The sequence below is a fragment of the Hyaena hyaena genome, unplaced genomic scaffold (genome assembly GCF_003009895.1).
Source record: "Hyaena hyaena isolate Hyena2069 unplaced genomic scaffold, ASM300989v1 scaffold_11, whole genome shotgun sequence".
Taxonomy (NCBI): Eukaryota; Metazoa; Chordata; class Mammalia; order Carnivora; family Hyaenidae; genus Hyaena; species Hyaena hyaena.
In genome coordinates this window covers 3,859,196-3,886,933 of record NW_024080643.1, presented here as the reverse complement: position 1 = coordinate 3,886,933, position 27,738 = coordinate 3,859,196, and the positions used below count along the sequence as shown (strand labels likewise).

At 38.8% G+C, this 27,738-nt stretch overlaps 1 protein-coding gene across 3 annotated transcripts in view; it reads right to left on the bottom strand.

Annotated features, from left to right (window-relative positions):
- The window catches only part of LOC120246957 (phospholipid-transporting ATPase IB-like), a 205,002-nt gene that overhangs the window by 157,924 nt on the left and 19,340 nt on the right, over nt 1–27,738 (bottom strand). For all 3 annotated transcript variants that reach the window (XM_039254618.1, XM_039254624.1, XM_039254633.1), the window contains exons 4-10: nt 25,224–25,322; nt 24,228–24,273; nt 23,340–23,380; nt 20,596–20,669; nt 11,916–11,985; nt 2,951–3,078; nt 1,775–1,886 (exon numbers count right to left, since the gene is read on the bottom strand). In XM_039254618.1, the coding sequence (XP_039110549.1) occupies nt 1,775–1,886; nt 2,951–3,078; nt 11,916–11,985; nt 20,596–20,669; nt 23,340–23,380; nt 24,228–24,273; nt 25,224–25,322 (570 nt within the window). The remainder of the gene's footprint in view (nt 1–1,774; nt 1,887–2,950; nt 3,079–11,915; nt 11,986–20,595; nt 20,670–23,339; nt 23,381–24,227; nt 24,274–25,223; nt 25,323–27,738) is intronic.

Sequence of the window (27,738 nt, the reverse complement as noted above, 5' to 3'; positions counted from 1 at the left end):
TTTTTCAGTGTGGAAGCATAAATCTTCAAACTCTGAAAATTATGAAAATATGAGTTAGTAATCTAAATTACTCAGCTCTTTTACAAAGCACAGGAATAAAAATTGAAATCCTAGTTTTAACTGCATTAAGTATATTATTAGAGAATGTCTGTGCATATATGTGTACATATTATAATTTATATAATATATACACTTATGTATAATATCTCCAAAGCAATAATGTCATACCTTCTCTTTTGTTAACCGGTACCAGCAATGTCTTCAAATGTTATACAACATAGAATAGTTTTCAGCTAAGTGTGTTGTGCTTAAAATCTTTCAGTAAGGAAATATTTACGTTTACTAGTTCTTTCTTTCCTAACGTCATGAAAAAGCCCACGTGGAGATTTTTTGTTATTCTGACATGAAGCCCACAAAGTAACGTGACAGAGAAGGATGCACTTTCTTGTGAGCTGCTGCACAGAGGAGCCACTATCCCCGGGGCGGGGCCCAGGGAGGTGGGACAATGGAGTAGCCTCCTTAAATTAACAGTAGACATTTAAATCTGAGCTGCAGTGTTGTGTTAGCAGGTATACAATTACGCCATACAGCATGATCATTTGAAGACCGCTGAAGTCAGAAACGTGACGTGTGTGAGTTGTGCATCTTACAGTGGAATCACGGGTCCAGTGATTATGTGGGTCCTGTGTTGCTCTTGGTTCACGGTCCAAATACAAACTCTTGTCTGTGGATAGGCCGTGTTTCTATCGCTGTCTTAGATCGGGGTTTTTAGTATACAGAGTGTAAGGAACACTTACACATGAATGCACTACTGCTGGCTGCAATCCCAGGGCAGGAAGAATGAGAGGAAAAAGAAACATGAGACAAGAAATCAGGAAGCAGAGAGTGGAAGGTTACTGACCAGTCATAGTTTTGTAAGAAAATGTGTTCAGCTCCTCAGTCACAAGCGCCCCAACTTTCCTTAAACTAGTCAGTCCCCATGTCATGCCTTCTTCGTCTGCCATTTACACGAAGTCACACTGAGCAGCCCTCCCCAGAGGGCCGCTGGACACATGCAGTTCCTGGTCCAGCGCTCTCCTACCTGCCTCCCCTTCATTCTGAACCTCCCCATGCCCTTGACCCTTTCATCGACTCTACTCAGCCTTCAGGCCTCAGTTTATTTGCATGGTACTTCCCACAGCAGCCTCGACGTCAGGTTGGATGGGCTCCTGTGGAAACACGCGGCGTCCTACACTCGCCTTCCTTAGTGACCTCTTGCTATTAGTTACCTTGACTGTCTTCCATCACAGACTGCAAGTAACTCAAGGGCAGGAAAGACGCCCCGTGCCCTACTGTACCCCAAGGCCATAGCACAGCGTCTGGCATTACATAGGTGCCAAAGACATACTGTGCAAGAAGCAGTCAAAGCCAATGTTGTATTTTAGTAGGTAGAATAATGGGTAGACTTACCATCAAAGTATTGAGGATAATAAACATGCAAAACATTTGGAGACCAAAACAGGTGTTTTGAGGGACACCCTGAGGGATTCTTGAAAGATTGGGAAGAATGGTAGGTGAGAGTAGTAACTTACACCGAACTTCTAATGTCATTTTGGCCAAAATGATCTTTCTGTTAGTCATACAGACTACAATGAAATACGGACCTCCCTTCACACTTCAGGTTAGTAAACAGAAATGAGCCTCCTAAATGCAAGAGATATATGATGCGAACCCCCCTCCCCTCATAAAAAAGGAAAATATCTAGAGGCGATACAGTCATCACAAACTATTTTACCTGCATGAATTTGGTTTCAGATCCAGTATAAATAACTATGCCAAGGACCCACTGGGTATTTTTAAGTTGTGTACCTCTTAGCAGGACCTGACCAGGTCCGACTGCAACCGGGCTAAAAAGAAAGAAGAGCAGTTATAAATTACTAAGAAGTTTTTCCTTTTATTTCCACAATGTAAAGCAAGCCGAGGCTTTCACCTCATACATATTTCTTTTTTCAGGTTCAACTTTGGGGGGAAATAGCAATAAAAACAAATATGTCTTCATACAAAGAGCATGGGAAAAAATTGTTTTATCATCCAATTCTCACTAACCTAATGATATGTTGATTAAAAATTCTAGAGAAACAATATCTCTCACAACCTGGGGTGACTAGGAAACTTACTGTCAAGGAAGACTGGATGGAGGAATAAATACTTGTGTGTTCCCAATTTGGTGATCAATAGAAAAGGTTACATGTGGTCATTCTGAGCACACGAAGCAAGCCGTGGTTGTCTTGTTTTCCTGGCCTCCTCCCCTCCAGCACTGGACTGACTCACTATGTAAAAAATGCTTCCGGGGTGCTGGGGTGGCTCAGTCAGTTGAGTATCGGACTTCGGCTCAGGTCATGATCTCACAGTTCGTGAGTTTGAGCCCCACATCGGGCTCTGTGCTGACAGCTCAGAGCCTGGAGCCTGTTTCAGATTCTGTGTCTCCCTCTCTCTCTGCCCCTCCCTTGCTCATTCTCTCTCTCTCTCACTTGCTCTCAAAAATAAACAAACATTTTAAAAAATGCTTCCATAAAAGTCTTAAGTGAAAGCTAAACAGAAGTGGAGCAGAAATTAGGAAAAATCATTCCTTATTATCGGACTGAATTCCTAGTGGCTTCTCTTCTTGGATGACTTTCAAAACCTTGTTCCTCCCACTAACTTACCCCAAGGGATGTGCTGAGTGCTTCTATGCAGGAGGGACTTAGACCCGACTTCTCTAGCCCTTCCATACGCATACGCTGGTATACTGATTTTAAAAATGCCATACATTTTCCTCTCATATTTAAGAATCTTTTTAACAATATATTGATGCCTTAGGTATTTCAAAATCAAGTAAAAAATGAAAAACTATTAAACTGAGAGAACAAAAACTGCCATATTTTATGTCCCATTTAAAAAAGATGTTTGATAAGAGAAAGATGATACATACCTTTTACCATTTAGATACAAGGTTCCAATGAAGGTATCGAAATGACGATTAGGTCCTTCGCATTCTATTTTTCCAGAGAGGCTTGACAATTGTTTTTCTGTTTGCATGTCAGCGGTTTGTAACAAAGCCTGTAAAATAAAGTCGAAAGAAAATAAAATGGATATAAAACCTTAATGGCAAAGTTCAGTGCCCTAGCAGTTAATAAAAAAAAAATTCTGAAAATTAGGGTCCAAAATGTACTGCACTTACCAGATAATAAGGTACCTCAAACTTTAACATAAACTTTGTTAGAAAACTTTGCCATACCAGTATTTTGCAAATCATTTTAACATGGTTCAAAGAGGTAGGAAAGTCAAGTTTTCATCATCTCTACATGAAAATAAGTTTTGAAAGTGTAGTGACTATAGCCAAACATCATGTCACATTTCACACATTTATGGCTGTAGCTGATGCTCCTAAAATCTGGACCACTGAGAGCAGCAAGGATCTAGAATAAGGACTCCAAACTTTTGCATACATCAGATTCACGAGCAAGTCTCCTTAAAATACAGATTGCTGAGATTCAGCCCCAGGGGTTTTTTTTACTCAGTAGGTCTGAGGTGGAACGCTAGGATTTGCATGTCGAAAAGGATGCCGATGCTGCTGATCTGGAGAGCACACTGGAGAAACACTGATCTAGAGAATGTCTCTTTACGATATGATCTCAACTTTACAGAGAGCAAAAGGAGATCATCTTCAGGGGAACAAGAATCAAATTACCATCAGTCTTTTTAACATCAGTACGAGATACAGGAAGACAGTGAATTTTTACTTTTTTTAAAAAATGTTTTATTTATTTCTAGGAGAGAGAGAGAGACAGCGTGAGCAGGGGAGGGTCAGAGAGAGAGGGAGACACAGACTCTGAAAAAGGCTCCAGGCTCTGAGCTGGCAGTCAGCACAGAGCCCGACGCGGGGCTCGAACCCACGAACCACGAGATCATGACCTAAGCGAAAGTCAGACGCTTAACCAACTAAGCCACCCAGGCGCCCCGACTTTTAATTACCTAAATAAAAGATCTTTAAATTTAGAATGTTGCATCTTTCCAAACATCAAACAAATGTGAAAGTTTAATGCAAATATTCCCAGGCATCCAAACGTCTTAGAAGTTTTGACCCTCCGAAACATACATTGAAAGAGTTTGAATGCACTTCTGTTAATAAAAAGATGTCTTAAGGAAAATCTAAGAGCAAGTTACCAACTGGGAGAAGGCTTTTTATAACACATATAACTGACAAAGAATTGGTATAAAAAATATGAGGGACTCGAGTGACTCAGTCGGTTGAGCTTCCGACTTCAGTTCAGGTCATGATCTCAGGGTTCCTGAATTCACGCCCCACATCGGGCTCGCTGTCAGTGCAGAGCCTGCTTTTGATTCTCTCTCTCTCTCTCTGCTTCTCCTCTGCTCATGTTCTCTCAAAAATAAATAAAACATTTAAAAAATATTTAAATATGTAAAGAAATCCTATAAACCAATAAAAAATACAAATATCCCAATAGAAAGATGAATAAACATGAATATTTCCCAGAAAAAGAAAATACATATTACCAGTAAGCTCAAAAGCAGATGCCCAAGAATGATATATTAATGAATTTAAAAAGAAAAAGTAGGGGCGCCTGGGTGGCTCAGTCAGTTAAGCATCTGACTTCAGCTCAGGTCATGATCTCACAGCTCCTGGGTTCAAGCCCCGCGTCGGGCTCTGTGTTGACAGCTCAGAGCCTGGAGCTTGCTTCCAATTCTGTGTCTCCCTCTCTCTCTGTTCTTCCCTCATTTATGCTCGGTCTCTTTCTCTCAAAAATAAGTAAACATTTAAAAAAAATTTTTTAAAAAAAGAAAAAGTATTATATCAATTGAGGCTGAGAAAATTAGTAAAAGTTTAATGTGCATTCTAGAAAAATAAAATTCTTAGCACAACTTTGCAAAGTTGGTAAAAGTTATCTACCAGAATGGAATGCAACTATCCACACTTAATTATCAAATGTTAAATTGCTTCCATGTTAGTCAGGAACAAGAAGAGACTGGGCTCTATCATCAAATGTATTTGTAACTGTTCAGGACTTTCTGGGTATTGCCATAAGATGGAGGGGCGGGGGGGGTGAGCAGTAAGAAATTAGGTATGATAATTGGAAAGTAAACGACAAAAATAACCCAATTTTTAAAGAAAGAATTTATCACCCAAAAAATTCCTATCTGCTTTACTTAAAAATTATAGAAATGTGTAGGACTATTTAGTAAGAATTTAGTAGGAATATTTAGTAAGATGTTTGGATTTAAGATCAATAAACAAAAATAACTATAGATGTATCACAAACATCCATCCACTAGAGGGCAGCTGTCTAATAAAGCTGCTATAGCCATCCGTATAAAGCATTTTTTGTGTGTGTGAACATAGATTTTGACCTCTCTGGAATAGCGCAATTACTGGGTCACATAATAGTTGTGTGTTTAATTTTATACAAAACTGCCAAAATGTTTTCCCAAGCGGCTGTACCATTTTATATTCCCACCTGCAATGTATGAATAATCCACTTTCTCCACATCCTTACCTGCATTTGATGTTGGAACTATTTTACATTTTGGCCATTCTGATAGGTGTGTAGTGATACTTCACTCTGATTTTAATTTGCATTTCCCTAATGGTTAATGATGTAGAAAATGTCTTCATGTGCTTGTTTTCCATTTTTATATCCTATTCTATGAAATGTCTCTGTCTCTTTTGCCCATTTTGGTTTGTTTTTTTTTGTTATTTTTTATTATTATTTTATTTTTTGGTTTATTCATCATGATATTTATTGAATGCATGTTATTCAATATGTGCATGTGCTTGAGATGCTGGGGTTGATTCAATAGTTTAAACAAACAAATAAACAAAAACAAAGTCCCTGCTCTTTGATGGTCACTTTAAAAATACTGCACCCACTTGGGAAAATATTACAAAAAACTTCATTACTGGTTTGGCTTTTTTTTATTTTTTATTTTTAAATGTTTTTTATTTATTTCTAGGAGAGAGAGAGAGTCACAGACTGAAACAGGCTCCAGGCTCTGAGCTGGCAGTCAGCACAGAGCCCGACGCGGGGCCCGAACCCACGGACCGCGAGATCATGACCTAAGCGAAAGTCGGACGCTTAACCGACTAAGCCACCCAGGCGCCCCTGGTTTGGCTTTTTTTAAATGAAAAGTTTGAGAGTTCTTTATATATCCAGATACCAGTCATTTGTCAGGCATGTGGTTTGCAAATATTTCCTCCTGGTTTTCAGCTTGTCTTCATCTTCTTCAAAAGCAAAAGCTATTTATTTTGATGAGGTCCAATTTATCAATTTTTCCTTTTCTGGATCACATTTTTTATACTGAATCTGAGAAATCTTGGTCTACTGTGGATCCTAAAAATTGTTTTCCAATTTTTTTCCTAAAAGTTGTATAGTTTTACATTTTACATTTAAGTCATGATGAATTATTAAATAACTTTCGTATAAAGTGTGACTTAGGTCAAGGATTTATTTGGTGTTTTGGGGGCTTTTTGTTTTGTTTTGTTTTGCCTATGAATGTACAATTGCTCCAGCACCATTTGTTGAAAATGTTAGCTTTTCTCTAAAGAATTGCTTTTGCGCCTTTGACGAAATCGCTTGGCATGTTTGCATGGATCGATTTCTGGGTTTTCTATTCTGTTGCATTGAGCTATGTGTCCATCCCTTTACCAAAACTACACACTCTTGATTACTGTAGTTGTAGAATGTCTTGAAATCAGGTAGATTTATTCCTTCCATTTTATGCTGCTTTCTCAAAAATTTTTTAGCTATTATAGTTTATTTGCCTTTCTGTAAATACTTTAGGATAACGTCATCCGTATCTAGATCTTGCTGGGATTTTCCAATGAGTTCCATTAAATTTGTATTAAATTTGGGGAGAATTAGTATCCTTGCTGTGTTGAGACTTCCAATCCATGAGCACTGTTTACCTCTCCATTTATCTAGATCTTCTTTAAGTTCTTTCATCAACATTGTAATGAAATTTTCAGCATTAAGATCCTGTCTATATTGTTAGATTCATACCTAATTCACATTTTAAGTGCTTATAAATGGTATTGTTTTCTTTTTAACTTCAGGGTCCACAGGTTTATTGCCACAATACACAAAGGAAAGTGGTTTTGTATGTTTATCCGGTATCCTGCATCCTTGCCAAAAACACATCATTTTATTTTAGACTCCTTGGGAATCTAGATAGACAAGTTCTTTACATAGACAGCTATGTCAAAGTCAAATAAAGGCAATCTTGTTATTTCCCTTCCAATATGTATGCCTCTTTTTCTTTTTGTTGCATTTTCTACCACTTCTAGTGCTATCTGAATAAGAGTAATGTCAGCAGATATTCTTGCCTGGTTCCCATTTCTGGGGGAATGCATTTAGTCTTTTACCACTTACGATTTTGTCACATAGATTTTAACATTAGCTCTAAGATTTTTGTAGGTGTTCTTTACCAAGTTGAGAATATTCCCCTCTAATTCTACATTTCTCTAATTTTTCTCATGAATTGACATTGAATTTTGTCAGATGCTTTTCCTGCCTTTACTGATATTATCATGTGATTTTTCTTCTTTAAGCCTAAAATGGTGGATTACATGGATGGATTTCCAATTATTAAATGAGCCTTGACTACATGGAATAAACCTTTATACTTCTTTTCCTATATTACTGAATTCTACTTACTAGTAGTTTTAAAGAATTTTGGTGCCTAAACCCTTGAAGGATATTGAAACATTTTCTTTTTTTTTTTTTTTTCTTCAGTGTCTTTGTCTGGTTTGGGAATCAGGGTAATAGTAACAGCTTCATAAAATGAATTGGAAAATGTTCCCTCCTTTTCTGTTTTCTAGAGGAAACTGTGTATAATTGATGTTAACTATGCATTGCATGTTTCTTCGAATATTACAGTTAAACCACCGGGACCTTGAGATTTCTTTTGGGGGGATTTTTAAGTTATGAATTCAATTTCCTTAGAAGCTATTGGGCTATCCAATTTATCTTTTCCAAGTGTTTCTAGGTTTTTCTGGTATCTTTGCCACGATTTCTAGCTTTATTCTACCATGGTTGGAGGATACATTCTCCATGGCTTCAATTCTTTTCATTTTCATGAGGCTTGTTTTATGACACAGGAATTATGTATCTTGGTGTGTATTCTTGGGCACCAAAAAGAACGTGTCTTTCTTCTGTTGGGTATTGTTGAATGCAGTATAAACATCAAATAGACCCTGTTGGTTGATGGCATTTAGTTCTGTATCTTTGAGAATCTTCTATCTGGCTGTTCTGTCAGTTAATGAGACAGGGTTGCGGAAGTCTCCAACCAAAGACGTGGACTGGTCGGTTACCTTTGAAGTTCTAGCAATTTCACCTTCACATATTTGCAGCTCTGTTTCTTGATGCATACACATGGACACTGCTGTGTCTTATTGGTGGATTTGTCTCTCTTGTCATTATGTAATGATAAAAAATATTCCCTTCTGTTTCTGGCAATTTCATTTGCTCTGATGTCTCCTTGATTTGATATTAATAAAGCCACTCCTGATTTCTTTTAACTAATCTTTACACAATAGGTCTTTTTCTATCTTTTTTTTTAACTTTTAACCTGCCTATACCATTATAATTAAAGAGAGTTTTGTATAGAAGACTTATATGATCCAGCATATACTTGGATTATGTTTTTAATCCTTTAGATACCATTCCAATCCAATATTTCAGGGCATATTAATGCCATTTACATTTCATATAATTATTGATTTTCTTTGCTTTTTCTGATTTTGCTTTATTATTTTTTTCTTTTTCCTGCTTTCCTTTCAGTTACTTGAACATTTTTTAGAATTCCATTTTGGTTTATTGATAGTGTTTTTTAGTATATTCCCTAGTGTATAACTATTACAGTGGTTATTCCAGGCACTACATTATTAAAGTATAACTTCTCACAGTTGGTGTCACCACTTATGAGTTTAAATAAGATATAGAAGCCTTGCTTCCTTTTGTCTCTTTACCCTCTCCTATTATAATATATATCTTAAATATTTTCTTTCATACATTTAGAATGTCAGATAATTTTATCCTTTTTGTTTCAACCATCAAACATAATTTAGAAAACTGAAGAGAAAAAACATATTGTATTTGGCCTTATTTTTGCTTATCATGCTCTTTATCCTTTCTTATGTTCTTTTATGGTTTCCTTTCTGTTTTAACACCTTCCTTTAGCCATTCTTTACAGTAGGTCTTGTGGCAACAAATTCTGTTATTTTTTCTTTCAGTGGAGAATGTTTTCATTCTCTCTTCATTCTTGAAAAACATGTTTGCTCCATACATGATTCTGGGCTGACAGATTCTTACCGATCAGCATTCTTTAAATGTTATGCCACTTCCTTCTGACCTCCATGGGTTTTTAGTAAGAGATCTGCTTTTACACAAAGGGTCTTTTCCCTACAGGTAGGGTCTGTTTTCTCTCAACTACTCTGAAATATTTTTGTTTTCAGAAGTTTGATTATAATGTGTCTTTGTATGGATTTCTTTGGGTTTATCCTTTTTGGTTCACTCAGCTTCCTAAATTTACAGTTTATGTCTTTTGGCAGATTTGTGAAGTTTTAGCCACTGTTTCTTCTACTGGTTTTGCAGCTCCACCCTCTCTTCCCCTTCCAGTGTCTCGTGTCATGACTGCTAGCTCTTCGGTTATACCCCCACAGGTCTCCGAGGCTCTGTTCAGTTTTCTTCCTCAGCCTATTATCTCTGTTGTTCAAGTCGGGTAATTTCGATGGCTTTATCTTTCAGTTCATGGATTCTTTCCTCTGTCCCTTCTATTCTGCTGTGGAGCTCATCACTTGAGAGTTTTTAATGCCTTAAGTACTCACTGTACTTTTAAGTCCCGCAATTTCCATTGGGTCATCTATTTCTTTGCTGAGATTCTGTTTTCTTTGCTGAGACTTCTTATATTTTCCTATTTGTTTCAAGCATGTTTGTAGTTTCTCATTGAAGTTTTTTTCCCCCAGTGGATCCTCTAAAATTGCTTCCAGATAATTCTAACATCTCATTATCTTGGTGGTGGCATTAGCTGCCCCCCCTTTTTTTTTTTCCAATGAGTTTGAGATCCTCCCGGTTTTTGGTATAATGAGTGACTTTTTATTGAAATCTGGACATTTGGGGCATCAGGAGATCTGGGTATCATTTAAACTTTCTGGGTTAGGTGGCTTCCTTTGACACCACTCTGCCAGGCAAAGGGGGTGTTGCCTCATTACTGCAAGATGGGGGTAGGAAGACAAGCTGCACACTTGGCCTCTGCGGGCAGCTGGCCAGGACCGGGAGTCCCAGCTCCCCAGCAGGCCTCCAACATTGAAGAGACTGGAACGCCATTGCTGCTGTCCGTGTCGTCTCCACTGTGAAAAGAGGGGAGCGCCTTAGTGCCACCCTTATTACAAAATCAAAGTCCTCACTTCCTACTTGGCTTCTCTGACACTACCCTTGTGGTGGAGTTGGGTGCCTCCTTACAGCCTGGTAAGGGTGGAAGTCAAGGCTCGACACCAGCCCGAGCTGGCAGAGGTGGGAGCGGGACTGTATTTTCACTCTGTGTTTGGCTGGGGCAGGGTGGCCACTGTCAAAGTCTCTGTCTTACTGTCTGCCTTTCTTCCAGTCCTTGGACTAGAGAAAGGAGGCTTTCATCGGGGCATCTTTTTGGGGGGTCTCTGTCCATTGGTTTTTCTGGGTTTTTGGTTTCTTCAGTCCCAAACCTGGTATGTAGAAGGCAAAAGGAAAACCCGGGGAACTCACCACCATGTTGTTCCACAGCTTCTAAGGTTCCACGATCTACCTTCTTCTATCACTCTTTCAGTGTTTTTCAATGACTCTTTCAAGGTCTCCTTATATTTGTTTTCTACATAATGTCCAAACTTTTTAGTTTTACTTAGCAGGGAAAATAGAAGAAAGCATGTCTACTTCATTTCTCCTGAAACAGAAGTCTATAATCGCATTTTTAAAAATGAAGAAGGTACAACCAAACTATCAGAACAATTAGTACTGGGGATAAAGGTGTGATTTAGAAGATGGAGGGGGTTTAGTAGACTGCCTAAGCTTCTGTATTATTTATGTTATTTTTACAAAGATGATATATTACTTTAATAAAGTCTAAATGTATATTTTTAATTTTTGATCCAACTAAAGTTTGCAAAAAAGATTAGCAGACATGTAAATAGTCAAATGTACAATGAGGGGCTTCCTTTCTGAAGCAAAGACTCAATTATTTTATTTATTTGGTGGGGGAAGAGAGAGAGTGCACGAATAGAGGAGAGGGGCAGAGGGAGAAGGGTAGAGAATCTTAAGCAGGCTCCACACTCCTCACAGAGCCCAACACAGGGCTCGATCCCACAATCCTGGGATCATGACCTGAGCCAAAACCAGGAGTTGGATACCCAATTGACTGAACCACTCAGGTACCCCAAGGCTCAATTATCTTAAAGGTCAATGTCTTTTTTCCATTAATAGCAAGTTAAGTGGAAAACTATCTCCTTCCATTCATAATCACGAGTTACTCTGTAATTCAAATGAGAGTTTAAAAAGCAGTGTTATATAAGATCACTCGAAGCTCATTTAGATGAATAACTATGATATTTATCGTGACAGTAGTCATATTACCAAAGTACTCACAAAAATATCCTCAAAACAACATGCACAAAGGCATGTTATCCTTTATGACCTGAATTTTATAGGACATTTTTTTTTCTTATAGTAGTGACATATTACCTACTTCTTACTTATTTTTTAAAATACCTTATAAATAACTGCTGAGGATGCATTACATCTACGCAGGAGTGGTAAAGTACTTTTCTTCATGAAAAATAAATAACTGGTACCTGACAAGACTTGACATTGTGAGTTTAAGCATAAAATCGGGATTTGAAAAGGTGTCTTTACCTGCCGTATTTTTAGGTTTGTCTCCCCATCCAGATTACTGGTTGCAATATAACACGTTGCCTCGGGTTCACTGAGGAAAATAAAGCAAGTGACACTGAATCAATCTCTCTCCCAAGAAACTAATTTCCCAATAATGTTAACAATGAAACAGGACTTATATCAGTGGCTTCTAGGTTTCTTCCCAACTGAAAGGACCACAGTTACTTTTCCAGGAGATACTAACAGTCTGATTCCACCAGCCTAAAATTCATCTTGTGGTAGAAGACTTTCTACCCTTAAAAAAGCTGTGTGATTACTCTTTAATTTCAAAAAGAGAGATGGCTGAGGGTGAACAGGAGATGTGATATAGCTCAGAACAGGCCAGCAGCACAACTAAGGTCAAACTTAAAATTCTGTTATTTTCTAAAATGCATCCATTGTAGTTCCCAATGGTTGAGGCTCTATGGCCTTTATAATGAGGGTAAATCTTTAGGATGACTTTGGACAGAGCAGAAGCCCACAGAAATGGGCTTCTCTATTTCTATCTCACCTCACCAGTTAAAAAATTAACACTGACTTAACAAACATTTGCCTTGCCAGATTTTACTCCATGCCAAATGCAATTCACTCATGAAAAGTAGTTATCTGGGGGGAAATGCCACAAAGAATAACAAAAATGTCATTAAAGTTTACTTAGTCTTCATTGCAGTCTCAACTCTTTTGACTGTATCTCATTCACTGCAATATCAAGTTTAAAGTAAAACAATCTGGGGGTGCCTGTCTGGCTCAGTCGGTTAAGTGTCCAACTTCGGCTCAGGTGATGATCTCACAGTTCGTGGATTCGAGCCCTACATCGGGCTCTGTGCTGACAGCTAGTTCAGAGCCTGGAGCCTGTTTCAGACTGTGTGTCTCCCTCTGTCTCTGACACTTCCCTGCTGACGCTGTCTCTCTCTCTCTCTCTCTCTCTCAGAAATAAATAAATAAATAAATAAATAAATAAATAAATAATAAAGTAAAACAATCTGTATCAGTTTTGCCAGTTGAGACCATACACCCCAAAATAAAAATATATCTTCGTTAAGGATGTCAGTGGTATAACAAAGTAAGAAGTTCCAAAAACTTACTCCTCTATAAAACAATGAGATAACTGACAAAAATGATCAGAATCAAGTTTTCCAGAACTCTGAAAATTAACTAAAGACTTAAATCAATCCTGGGAGAATTTATTCAAGAAAAAAGCCAAATATTGGTTTTTTTAAGTGAGCTTCATAATATTTTAACTTCCTCCTGCCTTGGGCTCAGTAGCAGCTTTAAAAAAATAATACTCCACATTCCCAATACTGAGGGATCATAAAAGAGAATGATTTCTTTCAAAGCCTTATTCCCAAAAAGTTATTTCACCTGTCTGATGGTCTCTGGAAGGGCTTGTTTTATCTGACTTGGCCTAGACCTTACTCAGTGCTAAAACCCTAGGTAAAGGGTGGTGGGGGTGGGGAAACATTTGTTGAGAACACTTACAGGAAAGTGTTTTAATGTTGCAGGTGTCTGAGGTGATGTATAACAACAGACTAACCAAAAGGCCAAAAAGAAAAACTCAAAAAATTTTTTTAAATGTTTATTTTTGAGAGAGACACAGAGAGAGAGAGAATGAGCAGGGAATGGACAAGAAAAGGAGACAGAATCTGAAGCAGGCTCCAGGCTCTGAGCTGTCAGCACACAGACTGACGCGAGGCTCAAACTCATACCCAGGTGCCCCCTAAAAGAAAAACTTCTAATGAAAAGCAACAGAAAAAAATCCTGGGGAAGAGAGAGAATTCGATTGTCAGAGATGCCACATTATATTACTTAAAATGTTAAATTTTCAACAAAAATCATGAAACATGAAAACCCTGAGCAGCAAGTAAGTATGAACCATATACAGATTAAAAAGCAATCAATAGGAAATGTTCCTGAGCCAGTTCAGACATTGAACTTACTTGACAAAAATGTAAATCACATGCCAAATATGTTCAAATAGCTGAAGGAAACTAGGTCAAAAGAAATAACATATTACAACATGTCCCATCAAATAGAGAAGATCAATAAAGAATAGAAATTACAAAAAAGAAACCAAATAGAAATTCTGGGGTTGAAAAGTATAGTAACTGAGATTTAAAATTCACTGTTCAGATTTGAGCAAGCAGAAGAAAGACTTGAACTGGAAGATAGGTCAATTGAGAGAACTCAGACTAAGAAACAAAAATTTAAAGGAATAAGATAAAAAAATAGAGCCTCAGAGACCTGTGGGACGCAAACAAACATACCACTATACACATACTGGGAGTCCCTAAATGAGAATTCAGAAAGGGGCAGAAAAAAGTATTTAAAGAAACAATACCCCAAAACTTCCTAAATCTGATGTACCATATTAATCTACACATCCAAGAAGCTCAAAATATAAGCCTCCAAGTAAAATATTCTCAAAGAAACCACACCTAGACAAATCATAATCAAACTGTTGAAAATTAAAGCCAAAGAGAAAATCTTGATAGCAACAAGAGAAAAACTACTCACCACTTTCAACAGATGATAAATAGACTATCAAATCTTTCTCAGCAGAAACCTTGGAGGAGGTTAGAAGGTACTAGGATGACATATTCAAAGCACTGGAAAAAATTATCAACAAAGAATGCTGTATCCAGCAAAATTACCTTTCAAAAAATGAAGAACTACTACATTCCCAGATGAATAAAAATAGAGACTGTTAGTAGCAGGCTTACCCCATAATAAATACTGAAGGGATTTCATCAGACTAAAATGAAAGGTCAAAAAGTCGTATCTCAATCCACATAGAGAAAAAAAGAGTACCATTAAAAGTATATATAGGCAAATATAAAAGATATATATAACATATAACCTATATGTATATATGTGTGTGTATGCACACATATAATTTTTTGCTTATAACTTTTTTCTCCTTATTTAAAAGTCAACTGCATAAGCAATAATCATATGTCTATGTTGAGGATCACACAATGTATAAATATATAATTTGTCATAACAGCAAAAAGGAGGGAGAAGTGGTAATAGAGATATTTTGGAGCAGTTTTTGAACACTAAGGAAACTAGACTAGTATTAATCCAAACAAGATTGTTATATAAACTGTGATGCTAATTGTCATCCCCAGGCAACCACTAACTAAAAATATATAGGAACTAAAATATAGAGAGTAAAAGAAACAGCAGGGAATTAAAATTATATTAGAATGTATCTATTTAGCACAAAAAGGCAGTGACAGAGGAATTGAAGAATAAAAAGATAGAGGACATAAAAAATAGCAAGTGGCATATAAAAATCCTACTGAATCAGTAATTATATTAAGTGGATTATACGCCCCAACTAGAAGGCAGAAATTGACAAAATAGATTTTTTTAAAAACATGATACAGGGGCGCCCCTTCCCCTCCCCCCCATCCCATCTGCCCTCAGTTTGTTCTCAGCATGGAGGAGGGCACTTGTGGGGATGAGCACTGGGTGAAACCAACTTGACAATAAACTATTAAAAAAATAATAATAATAAATAAAGCAACTGGAAAAGAAAAAAAATTCTGTCTCTAAATTTAATCATGAGACATGCATACCTAGGGCCAATAAAGGTGGTATCTACTTTTAAAATATTCCATTTTAAATATTTCCTTTTCTTTATAATTTCATCACTACATTTATATGTATCACTAAGCAATATGTTGGTTACTTATAATCTCTAAATAGTTGAGGGGGTTATGTACACAATAATATATACAAATTCTAGAAAACACATATATACATATACACATACATATGTATATGCTATATATGTATACATATGTATATATATATACATATAGCAGTTTGTTCTTTGATTAAGATATTTCCCTCTTACTGGTAGTGTTCTAAGAATTTTTATCACAAATGGATGTTGCATATTTTGAAATGCTTCTATTCAAATAATCATTTTTTATACCTTTACTCTACCTTTAATCTACCAAAGTGAAAACCTGCGTTCTTTGATTTCCTACTAATAATTTAAAAAAATACCGTGGTCACCCTTTAGAAGCAAGATCAAGGCCCCACCCACCCAAAATTTGGTTTGAGTGTCAAAACCGATGATGCCACAAACACACCAAGAGAGGGAAGATTTATTATATATGTAACAGGCTTTCTGGGGAGAAAGGGCAGACCTTGAAAGCTGATCCAGAAATGCTTGAGAGAGCAAGGAAGGAGACAGGCTGAGGGGTGCGGCTTTTTTGGTGGCTAGGGAGGGAAGCCCCCACACAAGCTGAGCCTTACTCGACTTGAAACTCCTTCCGGTGCCAATGGAGGGAGCAGTCAGCCAGTCCAGAGGTGGGGCAGGAGGGGAGGAGGAAAGGCGGCTTGAAAGCTGTCAGCAAATATCCAAAAATGGAGTCAGACTCCTTAGTAGGAGTCTGACATATTGATCATAACGTATTCCCATCCTTTATATTGTCAGGTTTTAAGATTTTATATTAAAATTAACAGCAAAATGGACTTGTCAATTTCCTTTCTCGTTCTGTATTTGTTAATTTTTTGTGTCAAGGTCATAACAGTTTCAGAAAATTAATTGCTATTTTTTGAGGAGCTTATTAGAAAATCGGTATTTTCCCTACACTGAGTGATAGAATTCAACAGTTACAATGTCCGGTCCTGATGGTCTCTTTGTGGGAAGTTGATGTGTTTTTTTGGTTTCATTTTGTTTTGGTTTTTACTACTTATGTAATATCTTTAATGATTATAGGACCATTCAGGTGCTAAACCTCTTCTAGAATAAGTTTTGGTAAATTATATTTTTCTATGGATTTATGCATTTCACTTAAATACTAAAACAAGATCATAAAACTTTCATAAGATCCTCTCATTAACCTCTGGTGCATTTATATCAACTTTTCAACTTTTTAACAAATAGACATATTTCTGCCTTTCCTTTTCTTCCTTGATTAATCTTACCAGAATTGTCATTTATTAGTCTTTTTCTTTTTTAAATGTTTTATTTATTTCTAGGAGAGAGAGATAGAGACAGCGTGACCTCCCAGGGGAGGGTCAGAGAGAGAGGGAGTCACAGACTGAAACAGGCTCTAGGCTCTGAGCTGACAGTCAGCACAGAGCCCGACGCGGGGCTCGAACCCACGAACCGAGAGATCATGACCTAAGCAAAAGTCGGACGCTTAACCGACTAAGCCACCCAGGCGCCCCTATTAGTCTTTTTTTTAAGAAGCAAGCTTTGCCCATTTCGATCTTCTCCATTGTTTTCTTTCATTAATTTCTCTCTTTTTTTTTTAATTTGACAGAGGTGGGGAGGGACAGAGGTGGAGGGGAGAGAGAGACGGTGGCGGGGGGGGGGAGAGAGAGAGAGAGAGAGAGAGAGAATCTAAAGCAGGCTCCATGCTCACTGTGGAGCCCAATGGAGGGCTCGATCCCATGACCCCGAGATTATGACCTGAGTCAAAATCAAAAGTTGGACGCTCAATCAACTGAGCCACCCAAGCACCCCATTAATTTCTACTCTTACCTCTATTATTTCCTTGTGTCTGATTTCTTTGAGTTTATTCTTTTTTACTGTAGCTAATTTCTTAGACTGGATTCTTAGCTCATTTTTTTGGCATTTATTTCTTTTGTAATGAAAATGTCTATCAGTTTAGCTATATTATAGGAGATCTGATGCATGCTCATAAGTACTAAAATCTAAGTATTTTCCCATTTCCAGTATGATTGCCACCTTGAGCCATGAATTATTTACAGGTACATTTTGTTTCCAACATATAAGGTTCCTAGTCGTCTTATTATTGATTTCAAACTTAATAGCATTATGCTCAGAGCAAGTGGCCTGTGGAATACCACTCCCTTAAAATAAGCTGATTCTGTCTTATGTCCTAACGATCTTGACATATATTCCTAACTATGCTTGAAGATTATGTATACATCACTTTTGGGTATAATACACCAAAAAGTTCTGTTCTATACATGCCATTATTTCAAGGTTTCATTGTGCTTTTCAAGTATTCTACCTCCACGCTGACTTTCTTCTCCATTTCATCAATTCCTGAAAGCAAATATTAAAACATCACGGTATGATGTTGGGTTTGTAAATTTCTTAGATGTACAAGTTTCTTCTTTTCTCCATGAATTAAAACTTTTATTATTCAATGGCTCTTTTCTTTTTCTTCAGTGATGCTTTATCTCAAATAACGCTTTTTGCCTCAAAGTCTATTTCATCTAATGGGGATACCATCTCTTCTGGACTTCTTTACTATGTTCTGTGTGTTTTTGGAGCCTTCGCTTTTAATCTTGGTGAGCACTTGTATTTTGTGAATTTCTTGTAAACATACAGCTGGACAATTTTATAACCTTTTTAAGTTCTTAAATCCATTTGCTTTAATTGTATTGATGTTATATCTTTTCTTTATTCTACTACCTGATCATGTACATTCTATTTCTCCCTCTTTTTGCCTCTTTTTTTCTATTCTTTTAGTCACTTTTGAGGGCTTTTTCCTTCTTCTCAAACAATCTTCCCTCTTGATATGGCTGGAAGTTTTAGACTCTATGTCTAATCTTTTAGATATTAAAGTAAATTTTTAGACAGATATCCAGAACGTAAGGTTTCTAGCCAATCAATATTTTCATCCTCATTTTGAACAATATGAACACCTCTGGGCCACAATGACTCTGATGTTTCCATTATTTAGTTCCAGCTTCAGATCCAGGAAAGCCAATGGATCCAAGGGATGGACTTTCAACAATTCTGAAAAACTGTCAGCCATTATCTTTAGGGCTGTAGCCTTTTCTTCTCTCTCTCCTCCTAATTAATCAGAGGTTTCTTCTTTATTTTCTGTGGTGACATTTAATTCTCTTCTTAAAATTTTTTCGCCATCCAGGCAAGGTGAATTCAGAGATCACATCTGCATGAGCCAGCTTGAATTCTCACAGGGAATGTTTTCCCTCCCCTCTGTGCCAAAGTCAAGGCAGGCAATTCCTCTATTGCCCCCTACAGCATGGCGGGTTTGACTCTTCATTCTACCTTAACTTAGAGTGTGGTTCTCAACTTTACGCAAGAATCACCTACCAATTCTTCTCATAGGGGTGTCCCCTGGGCCTTATCCCTGTCTCTTTTACCCACTGTGCTCAACAAAATGAAGCTTATAGTCTTCATGGTTTGTCAGAAACCCTTGGGGGAAAAGCCTATACTTGGGGGAAAAGCCTATGATCTTCCTGGGTTCATTCTGAGCTTCACTCTGGTTTCCTTATTTTTATGCCCAATCAAATAAGCATTGGTGTGTGTGTGTGTGTGTGTGTGTGTGTGTGTGTGTGTGTGCGTGCATGCACATATGTGGTATCTGAATTGTTTAGCAGGGGCAGGGTGAAAACTTAGAAAATATCATCAATAAAACTGCCATAAAAAAAAAAAGTCCAAGAATAATGATTTTTGTTCCCCCCTTACTGCTCTCCTTCTCCAAAAAAAGATTGTTTTCTATATCAGTAGCACTTTGTAAGAGAAAGGAAGAGGCAAAGAAAGTCACACAAACCAATGACATAGAGGTTATAGAAACAAAACACTTTATGGACATCTCTGGCTCCTCTGTCAACCCCATACCCCTAACCAAACCCGGAAGAGAACGCATGGGCAACAGGAAGTCCCTTTGTCCGGTGGGCTAATGAATCCATGGCAAAAGAACAAAGTGCATCTGGCAGGAAAAAGAGCCAGTGTTGGTATTACTGCTTTTCAAGAAGCTTGGACAATGGCTCTAGAACAAATCTGTCCCCCCAAGAAATCTCTCCATGCTCCAAAGTGATGTGTGTCTAGATGGCTAGAAACTCTTTTTTTAATCACTTGGAGATGATTATGACTTGACCTAGGGAACCAGTTTACCCAACATGTGAGACGCCGCTGTGTTCCCGACTACCGCCCCTCTTACCCCCAGATGCCCTAGCTCTCCTTACAGAGAGCATGGAGGAGGGAGCCAGGAGGCGCCACACAGAAGCAGGCGGGAGGTGGTCAGACATGACCTGATGGGAAGGAAATACCCGTTGGAGGGAGTCTCTGTGCAAGTTTCCTCTAAAACAGCCAGAAAACAAAGCAATATAGTTCCACAAAGAGAACAGAGACTGTGTTTTTAAATTTGGGTCTCCTGTGAGCCCACTTAATGGTACCAAAAGAAATCACTTACTCTCTGTGTGAGTAATTTTGTTTACAGAATGGGAATATCTCAGAATTGCCATAAGATTAAAATAAGTGTAGATTTTTCAAACTTTTGCTGAATGTCTATAGAAATTATAGAAGGATGGAATTAACGTAACAATTACAATAGAAGAAAATGTGTCCAGGGAAATTAAAGAAAAATATAGTAAAAGTATAGAATAGCAGAATAACTATGGCCCACAGGCCTAATCCAAGCCCTCCCTCTTTTTTATAAGTAAAGTTTTATTGGAACACATCCACACCTATTTGTTTATGTGTTGCCTACGGCTACCTCTGATGCCACAACAGACTGTATGGCCCTCAAAGCTGAAAATATTTACTATGAGTCCTTTCACATTAAAACTTTGCAGGTGCCGGTCTATACTATTAAAGAGACTGATGGAGAAAGGGGTGAGTGGGGAAAGCCTTTGTTTTCCTTAAAATTTCTAATTCAGAATAAAAGCTCCTTAAATGCCCATTCATATAACTAACCTGGAAGAAATCAGAACCATGTCTGCAGGAAGGAACTGTCCATTTGAGGTCTTCACAATGTCACCTACATTGACCTTTTAAACCAGGAAAGAAAACACAGAAGCCTAAATTTTAAAAGCATAAATAGAGGCAAAATATGTCAAATATTCTTATCAAAAATTCTGACACGAAAATCCTAGAGCCATGCTAAGAAACTTCAGCCATATTAGAACAATTTTATCTTTTCAGGGATTCACTTCCCCAAAGTAGTTGTTCTTAGCCAGAGTCGATTTTGCTCTCCCCTTCCACCAGGGACCTTTGGCAATGTCTGGAGATAGTTTTGGTTGTCACAATCTTGGGCGTTTTAGGGGAGCAGGCTATTGGCATCAAGCGGCTGGAGGCCAGGGATATTGCTAAACATCCCACAATGCACAGGACAACCTCCTACGACAAATAATTTTCTGGCCCAAAATGTTAGCTGCAAGGTTGGGAAATCCAAACAGACCTGTCAGTACTATTATTTTCGCAATGATATGCTGGTCATACACTATCACACTGTAATTGCTTGCCTAATGGTGTGTGTTTCTCTGCTGGTCTGTGAACTTCATGTGGAACAGAGAATGAATGAATGAATGAATGAATGAATGAATGAATATTTGTTGACTGAAGGTATGAATAAATTCTAACTTGTAAATAAGAGAAAGAGAGAGATGTAAATACGAGGAACAGTACAGAGGGAAAGCTTTCTTCTTGTGTACTTGTTCTTTGACAAATCCCTTGAGCATTTGCATGGTGCTAAGTATTGAGGACATAAGTCTTGTAAGTGGCAGGCCCTTCCTGGGAAGCTGGAAACGTGGGGGGCAGAGGGTAAAATTCTTTCATAAGCCAATTGCTGGAGCCATACTGAAAAAAATAATAAGTGCTTACTGAAGCGGAAGAGAACATGGGGACGCTGTTTTCCTTTTCATGGTATGATCACACAGATCCTGTCTACCTTCATTAACTGAGCAAAGATTAATTAAATACTTCTGGATCGAAGTGAGGAGAGAACCTTAAAAGCTACACATGTCTACAAATGCAGCGAACTCATGTAACAGTAGGGGAGAACAATGGACTGACAATTAAACATTCACAACTTGCGTAAAGTTCACAATGTAGTGAACAGTAAAGCCCCTGTAACTTACATAAACAAGTAATTTACAGCGAGATCTAACAATGGCTAGCATGAGACAAGTTGAAACTTTGTAATTAAAACTAGATCCCCTCCCCTAGACACAACAGCCACCCAGAAAATTATGCACCCATGGAACTGACAGCGGCCGCCATTCGCCTAAGGGTGGTCATGTCGTACAGGCTCGTGTTCTATTTTGCTCACAGGACCTCCAGGTCAACTCCCTTTTCCTTTTCGAAGCCCCTGATACTTAAAGGTCTCCATCTGATTGTACAGCTGTAAGAGGAGTCAGAGGGATAAGAAGTCCTGGGCCTTGGCTCTAGCTGTTTGACTTGTTCTTTCCAGGGCAAGGCACTGGGGGTAAATTAAAAGTCAATCATGCAATCACCTCTACTCAGATAGAAGCACCCCATCCACCCACTGGGGCCTCACTCCTCTCCTCCCGTCACTCTGCCCTGACATCTGCCATCAGGAATGGAGTAGACCTCTCAGGGGCTTTGTTCTCTTTGACCCAACAAAAGGCGTGAAATGCAATCATAATTGACTCCCCCGTGTTATCTCTCTTAGAGAAAGAGACACTGATACCTAGAAATCAAAACATTCTTATAATTAGCCTTCGAAGGAGTTTTACACTGGTCAGCAATTATCATATATTATTTATAATAGTTACTATTAATATTAACAAATAATATAATAAAGATATTTGTTATTATGTAATCATATATTATTAATTATTATTATTTTGAAAGAGAGAGCACACACACAGGTGCGAGCCAGGGAGGGGCAGAGAGAGAGGGAGAGAGAGAATCTCAAGCAGGCTCCTCACTGTCAGCACAGAGCCTGATCTGGGGCTGGATCTCACGAACCGTGAGCCAAAATCAAGAGTCGGATGCTTAACCAAGTGAGCCACCCAGGTGCCTCAGCAATTAATTACTGGTGAGGACAAAGTCGATATCTAGCCCCAGTATGCCTTTAATTTATATCCCGAGGAAAATACAGTCACGAAAACATTCCCTGCTGTAGTCTCCATATAAGGTTGCCCTGTACCCTGAGCAGCAGTTTGTGAAGCAACATCTTTAGATATTCCAGGAAATGACACAGAAGTAACACAGAGGCACATTAGAAAGCATGTAGACTTCCAACCAGTTAGACTTAAATTCAAATCCTATTTTCACCACTTCTGGGCTGTGTGACCTTGAGCAAAATACTTATTTCTCTTGGGTCCTCTACGTCCTTCCTCATCTCCAAAGTGGAATAATATGACAGTTCTTGAAGACATGTTTCATAGATAAAAATCTGTAACTTTATATATGGTAGGCGACAGGGGTGCCTGTGTGGCTCAGTCATTAAGCATCCGACTTCGGCTCAGGTCATGATCTCATGGTTTGTGAGTTCGAGCCCTGCGTCGGGCTCTGTGCTGACGGCTCAGAGCCTGGAGCCTGCTTCAGATTCTGTGTCTCCCTCTCTCTCTGACCCTCCCCCAGTCATGTTCTGTTTCTCTCTCCTTCAAAAGTAAACATTAAAAAATTTAATAATAAATAAATAAATAAGGTAGGCACTTATTACTAAGTTAAAAGTTCAAATACATTCTTACCTCTTTCCACATAATCACTTTCCATTCATTCTCTCTGAACACTGAAAAACATATAGCTATCTATTAACTGTAACAACTGTATTAGGTAAAGTTCAAAATAATAAAAGATACTTTCCAAAAATCTAAATGTGGTTCTTTATAAGGTACTGTCTTTGTTAATTTAACCTTGATATAAAGTGGGAAAATACGTAAACTGTGTTCACACACACTGGCCAAAATAGAGCAATTGATATAATATAATGTAACATAATGTATAGACAGAGGACAGGCAGAAGCTACATTGAGTTACTCCCACTCCTGAAGAGAAAACAGCTTGCTGCTACATGCTAAAATACTGGCTGGTAGCCTGAAATGTAACATATATTTCTAATCAATTACCAAGATAGCACATATCAAAACTAGAACTGAAGAGAGACTGTGTAACACCCAATCTTTTTTTTTTTCCTAATGTTTTTGAGACAGACAGCATGAGCAGGGGAGGGGCAGAGAAAGAGGGAGACACAGAATCTGAAGAAGGCTCCAGGCTCAGAGCTGACAGCTCAGAGCCTGACTCAGGGCTCCAATTCTGGAACCATGAGATCATGGCCTGAGCCAAAGTCGGACATTTAACCGACTGAGCCACCCAGGCGCCCCCCTGGATCCTTTTTACTGACATAAGAATTGCTCATATCCTAAATATTCCAACTTCCCATCTTTTTTCTTTTCTTTTATCCTAATTAACATAATTAATAAGTTTTACATATGGCAACAGTTTCCTTATGGTTGTTGTTTTGTTTCTCTACTCTTTTAAATAATAAAATGTCATGAAACATAGTACGTGTATCTCTTTGGTCAATTTGGATATTTTCTCACAGTGAAAAGAGATAAAAGCTCAATCTAATATCTTACCTATTGTGTTCTTCGTGTTAACTAATCTGTCTGCCATATGTCGTCTCTGTTACAGAAAAAAAAATCCGTTACATCAAAGGTTCAAAGTGAATAATTCACATTATAATACAAGTCATAGTAGGTTTAAGCAAGAATAGAGGCAGCAAACCTAACTGTCAGTCTCTTTGTGCTGCAATTAATTTCAGCGCTGTTTTGCCTTTACCTGACTATCCGAAATGAGAGGTCATCTAAGGCAGGGAGCACAGCAAAGTGATTAAGTGTGGCCTCTGGAGGCAGCCTGCCTGCCTCGGTTCATATCCCAGATCCACCTCTTACTAATGCAGCCTTAGCAGGTCACTAACCTGCCTGTGGCTCAACTGAAGTGAATACACACACACACACACACACACACACACACACACACACACTATAGGGCCTCCTACACAGTGAAGTGCTACTTAAAATGTTAGCATATTACAGGTTGCTTTCAATGACTATATTTACAGTTAAACACACAATTAGCAATCTTGAATTTTGCCCTGATTTAGCCCAAGGCTTTAAATTAAGTTTGAAGAATTCTTTCATATTATAAAACCAATCAAAGGGCTGGCAACCAACCAGATTTTACTGATGTCCTATCTTAATAAGATAGGAAGGAATTAGGCAGAAGCATATGAATAACAAATAGCGAAGCAATCTTGGAAAATGAGCATTCGGGTTGTGAGTGAGGAGGAAGGGGCCTCTCCCGCGGTGGCCCCGGCTGCCTCTATGAGGTAGGGTCAGAGCTAACAGAAAACAATATTCTGCTCACACTGTCTCTCTCTCTCTCCTAGAAATGAATAAAAGATTTAAAAAAAATTTTTTTTTAATCTGAAACCTTAAAAGTTTAATTCACATTCCACAGCTATGGATTTAAAGAAACTATACCTGTTGCAACAAGCTAGGAAGAAAAGCAACAATATACCTCTTCTACTCAAGGCAATAGTTCTGAGAACATTTCACTAACAGGAAACTTACATAATCTTCTACAATCTCTTTGATGCCTGAAATGGTAAGAATAATCATCAAAGGCAAGAGAGTTGTGTATTTCCCCGTTGGAGACACATCTGGAATTTGCTGCGAAAACAACCAAAGTTACACTATGAGTTTTATGATAAATCTATCTTATATGCTGCTTCATACTAAAAGCCAGGCTACCCGTGGCAGAGCCGGGCATGAAAGCAACACACGGTGTTAAATAAAAAGGGGAAAGAGACTCCGCACATCAAAACCTTCCCACGAGCACGACTCTAACATCACATTCTGGAAAAGCCACCAGTGAGCCTGCTTAATTAATGCTTCTGCCATAACATCACCTTCCGGGTAGAACACCTTTGTTACGGTTTGAAAGGACAGCTCAAAACGTAATTGTCCAAAATAGCATCCCTTCAAAATAGTTAAATCCAGGAGGTCGGTTATCTTAACCGAATCTTCTTTTTTGAGGCAGAAGAGAAATGTTTTTGGAGGCCCGGAAGGATAATGCTGCTGGGGTACAAATTTCCCGTGGCGAGTGCTCTAGGGCTGCGCCCCGATGTGTAAACGAGGAGAATAAAGTGACAGACTGTGGCAGTTTTCTGATGGACGCAAGGGTAGATGAAGCTGCAGAGTGGACCCTTGAGTTTAACGGATTCAGAAAAGCTCTGGGGCCTGTGCTTCTAGACTTGGGCCTGCGTCTACTCTCTACGCTGCCTTGTTTCCGGCTTACTATTTGTGTAGCGAAAGAGTATCTATTTTGAAGCTGTCATTAATTCTGGGGGTTACCTTAAAAGCAATCAGAAGCAGAGGAAGAAAGGGAGACATTTTAGGATCGCTTAGGCTATCAAGTAAATCTGCCTTTTTTTTTTTTTAATGTTTTATTTATTCCTGAGAGACAGTGTGAGCAGGGGAGGGTCAGAGAGAGAGGGAGACACAGAATCTGAAGCAGGCTGCAGGCTCTGAGCTGGCAGTCAGCACAGAGCCCGACGTGGGGCTCGAACCCACGAACCGTGAGATCATGACCTGAGCTGAAGTCGGACGCTTAACCGACTGAGCCACCCAGGCGCCCCCAAATCTGCCTTTTAAGTAACTTGCATGTGCCGGTCTTCATCTCTCTGCAGGGCACCCCGGGCCGGCTTGCTGCTCTCTGCAGCCTCACCGCAGCTGTCACTTCGCTGTAGCTCCTGTCACGGCCTTCACTACAGAACGTAGCACACACGGCTTCTCAGAACCTGGCCTCAAGCTGACATCTGTAGCTTCTCTACGCTCCAGACAAAAATGTTTACCATTTCCAGAGCATTTCATGCACTAGAGAAATTTCATGCGCGAGATTCTCAGAGAAAAGTCCACCTCCTTCCCTTCTCGCCTGAGTCCCTGAGCCTCACAAAGGGCGACCAGTGTTTCCAGTTTCTGGGCCTTTCTTTGCTCAGCCAGTCTCCTGTGCCCGAAAGGGCTTCTCTTCCTCTGACCTCTGCTTACTGTTAAGCTCCTCGCTCTTTAGGCTTTGGCTCCAATGTCTTCTTTTTCAGTAGCTTTTCCCGAACCACTGGCCCTCAAGAGCGAAGTAGGCTGTGTTCCCCTAGCACTTTATAAATATTTCTTAAAGCGCTTGTATGTCAAGACTGACTACTAGCTCACCAAAGGTAGGAATGATGTCTGACAATTCGTCCTTGAATTCTTAACTTCAGGTTAAGAACAGCACAGGTTTTGGTACACGCTATGTGATCTCTAGAAATTTCCCTGTTGCCGATCTTGTTTAAGGTCAGTTCAACAAATTCATTAAATTCTTACCTCAAAGCTTGGCCGTTTTGAAGGCACTGCTTCTTTATATATATATATATATATTTTTTTTTTTTTTTTTTGAGAGACAGAGAGAGACAGAGGGTGAGGAGCAGAGAGAGGAGGAGACACAGAATCTGAAGCAGGCTCCAGGCTGTGAGCTGTCAGCACAGAGCCCGACGCGGGGCTCGAACCCACGAACTGTGAGACCATGACCTGAGCTGAAATTGGACACTCAACCTACTGAGCCATGCAGGCGCCCCTTGAAGGCACTGTTTCTATTCTCAAGGAATTTACAGTTTGCCAGGAGAAATAAAACCAACTATAATGTATAGCAGAGATATGGCTACAGAAGATAAGGAAGGGAGAAGTTAGCCTGGGGCATGGCATTCAGTGGAGTTTGGAGAGTGGTTTTGAGTTGGGCCTTTACGAGTATGGGTAGGGGGCAGCCGATGAGTACCTTCTGGGTTAGGTGACAGAATGAACCAAGGTGACCGAAAGAAAACTGAGGAATTGTGAGGAGACTTGCCTCTTAGATGGGGTTGGACTGTAGGGTTCATGACGAAATGAGGTTGAATAAACAGGAATAAACCAGATTATGGAAGGCCTTGAATTTAAGTGTTTTGAAAAGATGTCATTCCTAAAAGAAAACATAGAAGGAAAGTTTCCAGACATCGGTTTTGGCAATGATTTCTTGGATATGACGCCAAAACTCAAGAGCTTCTGCACAGCAAAGGGA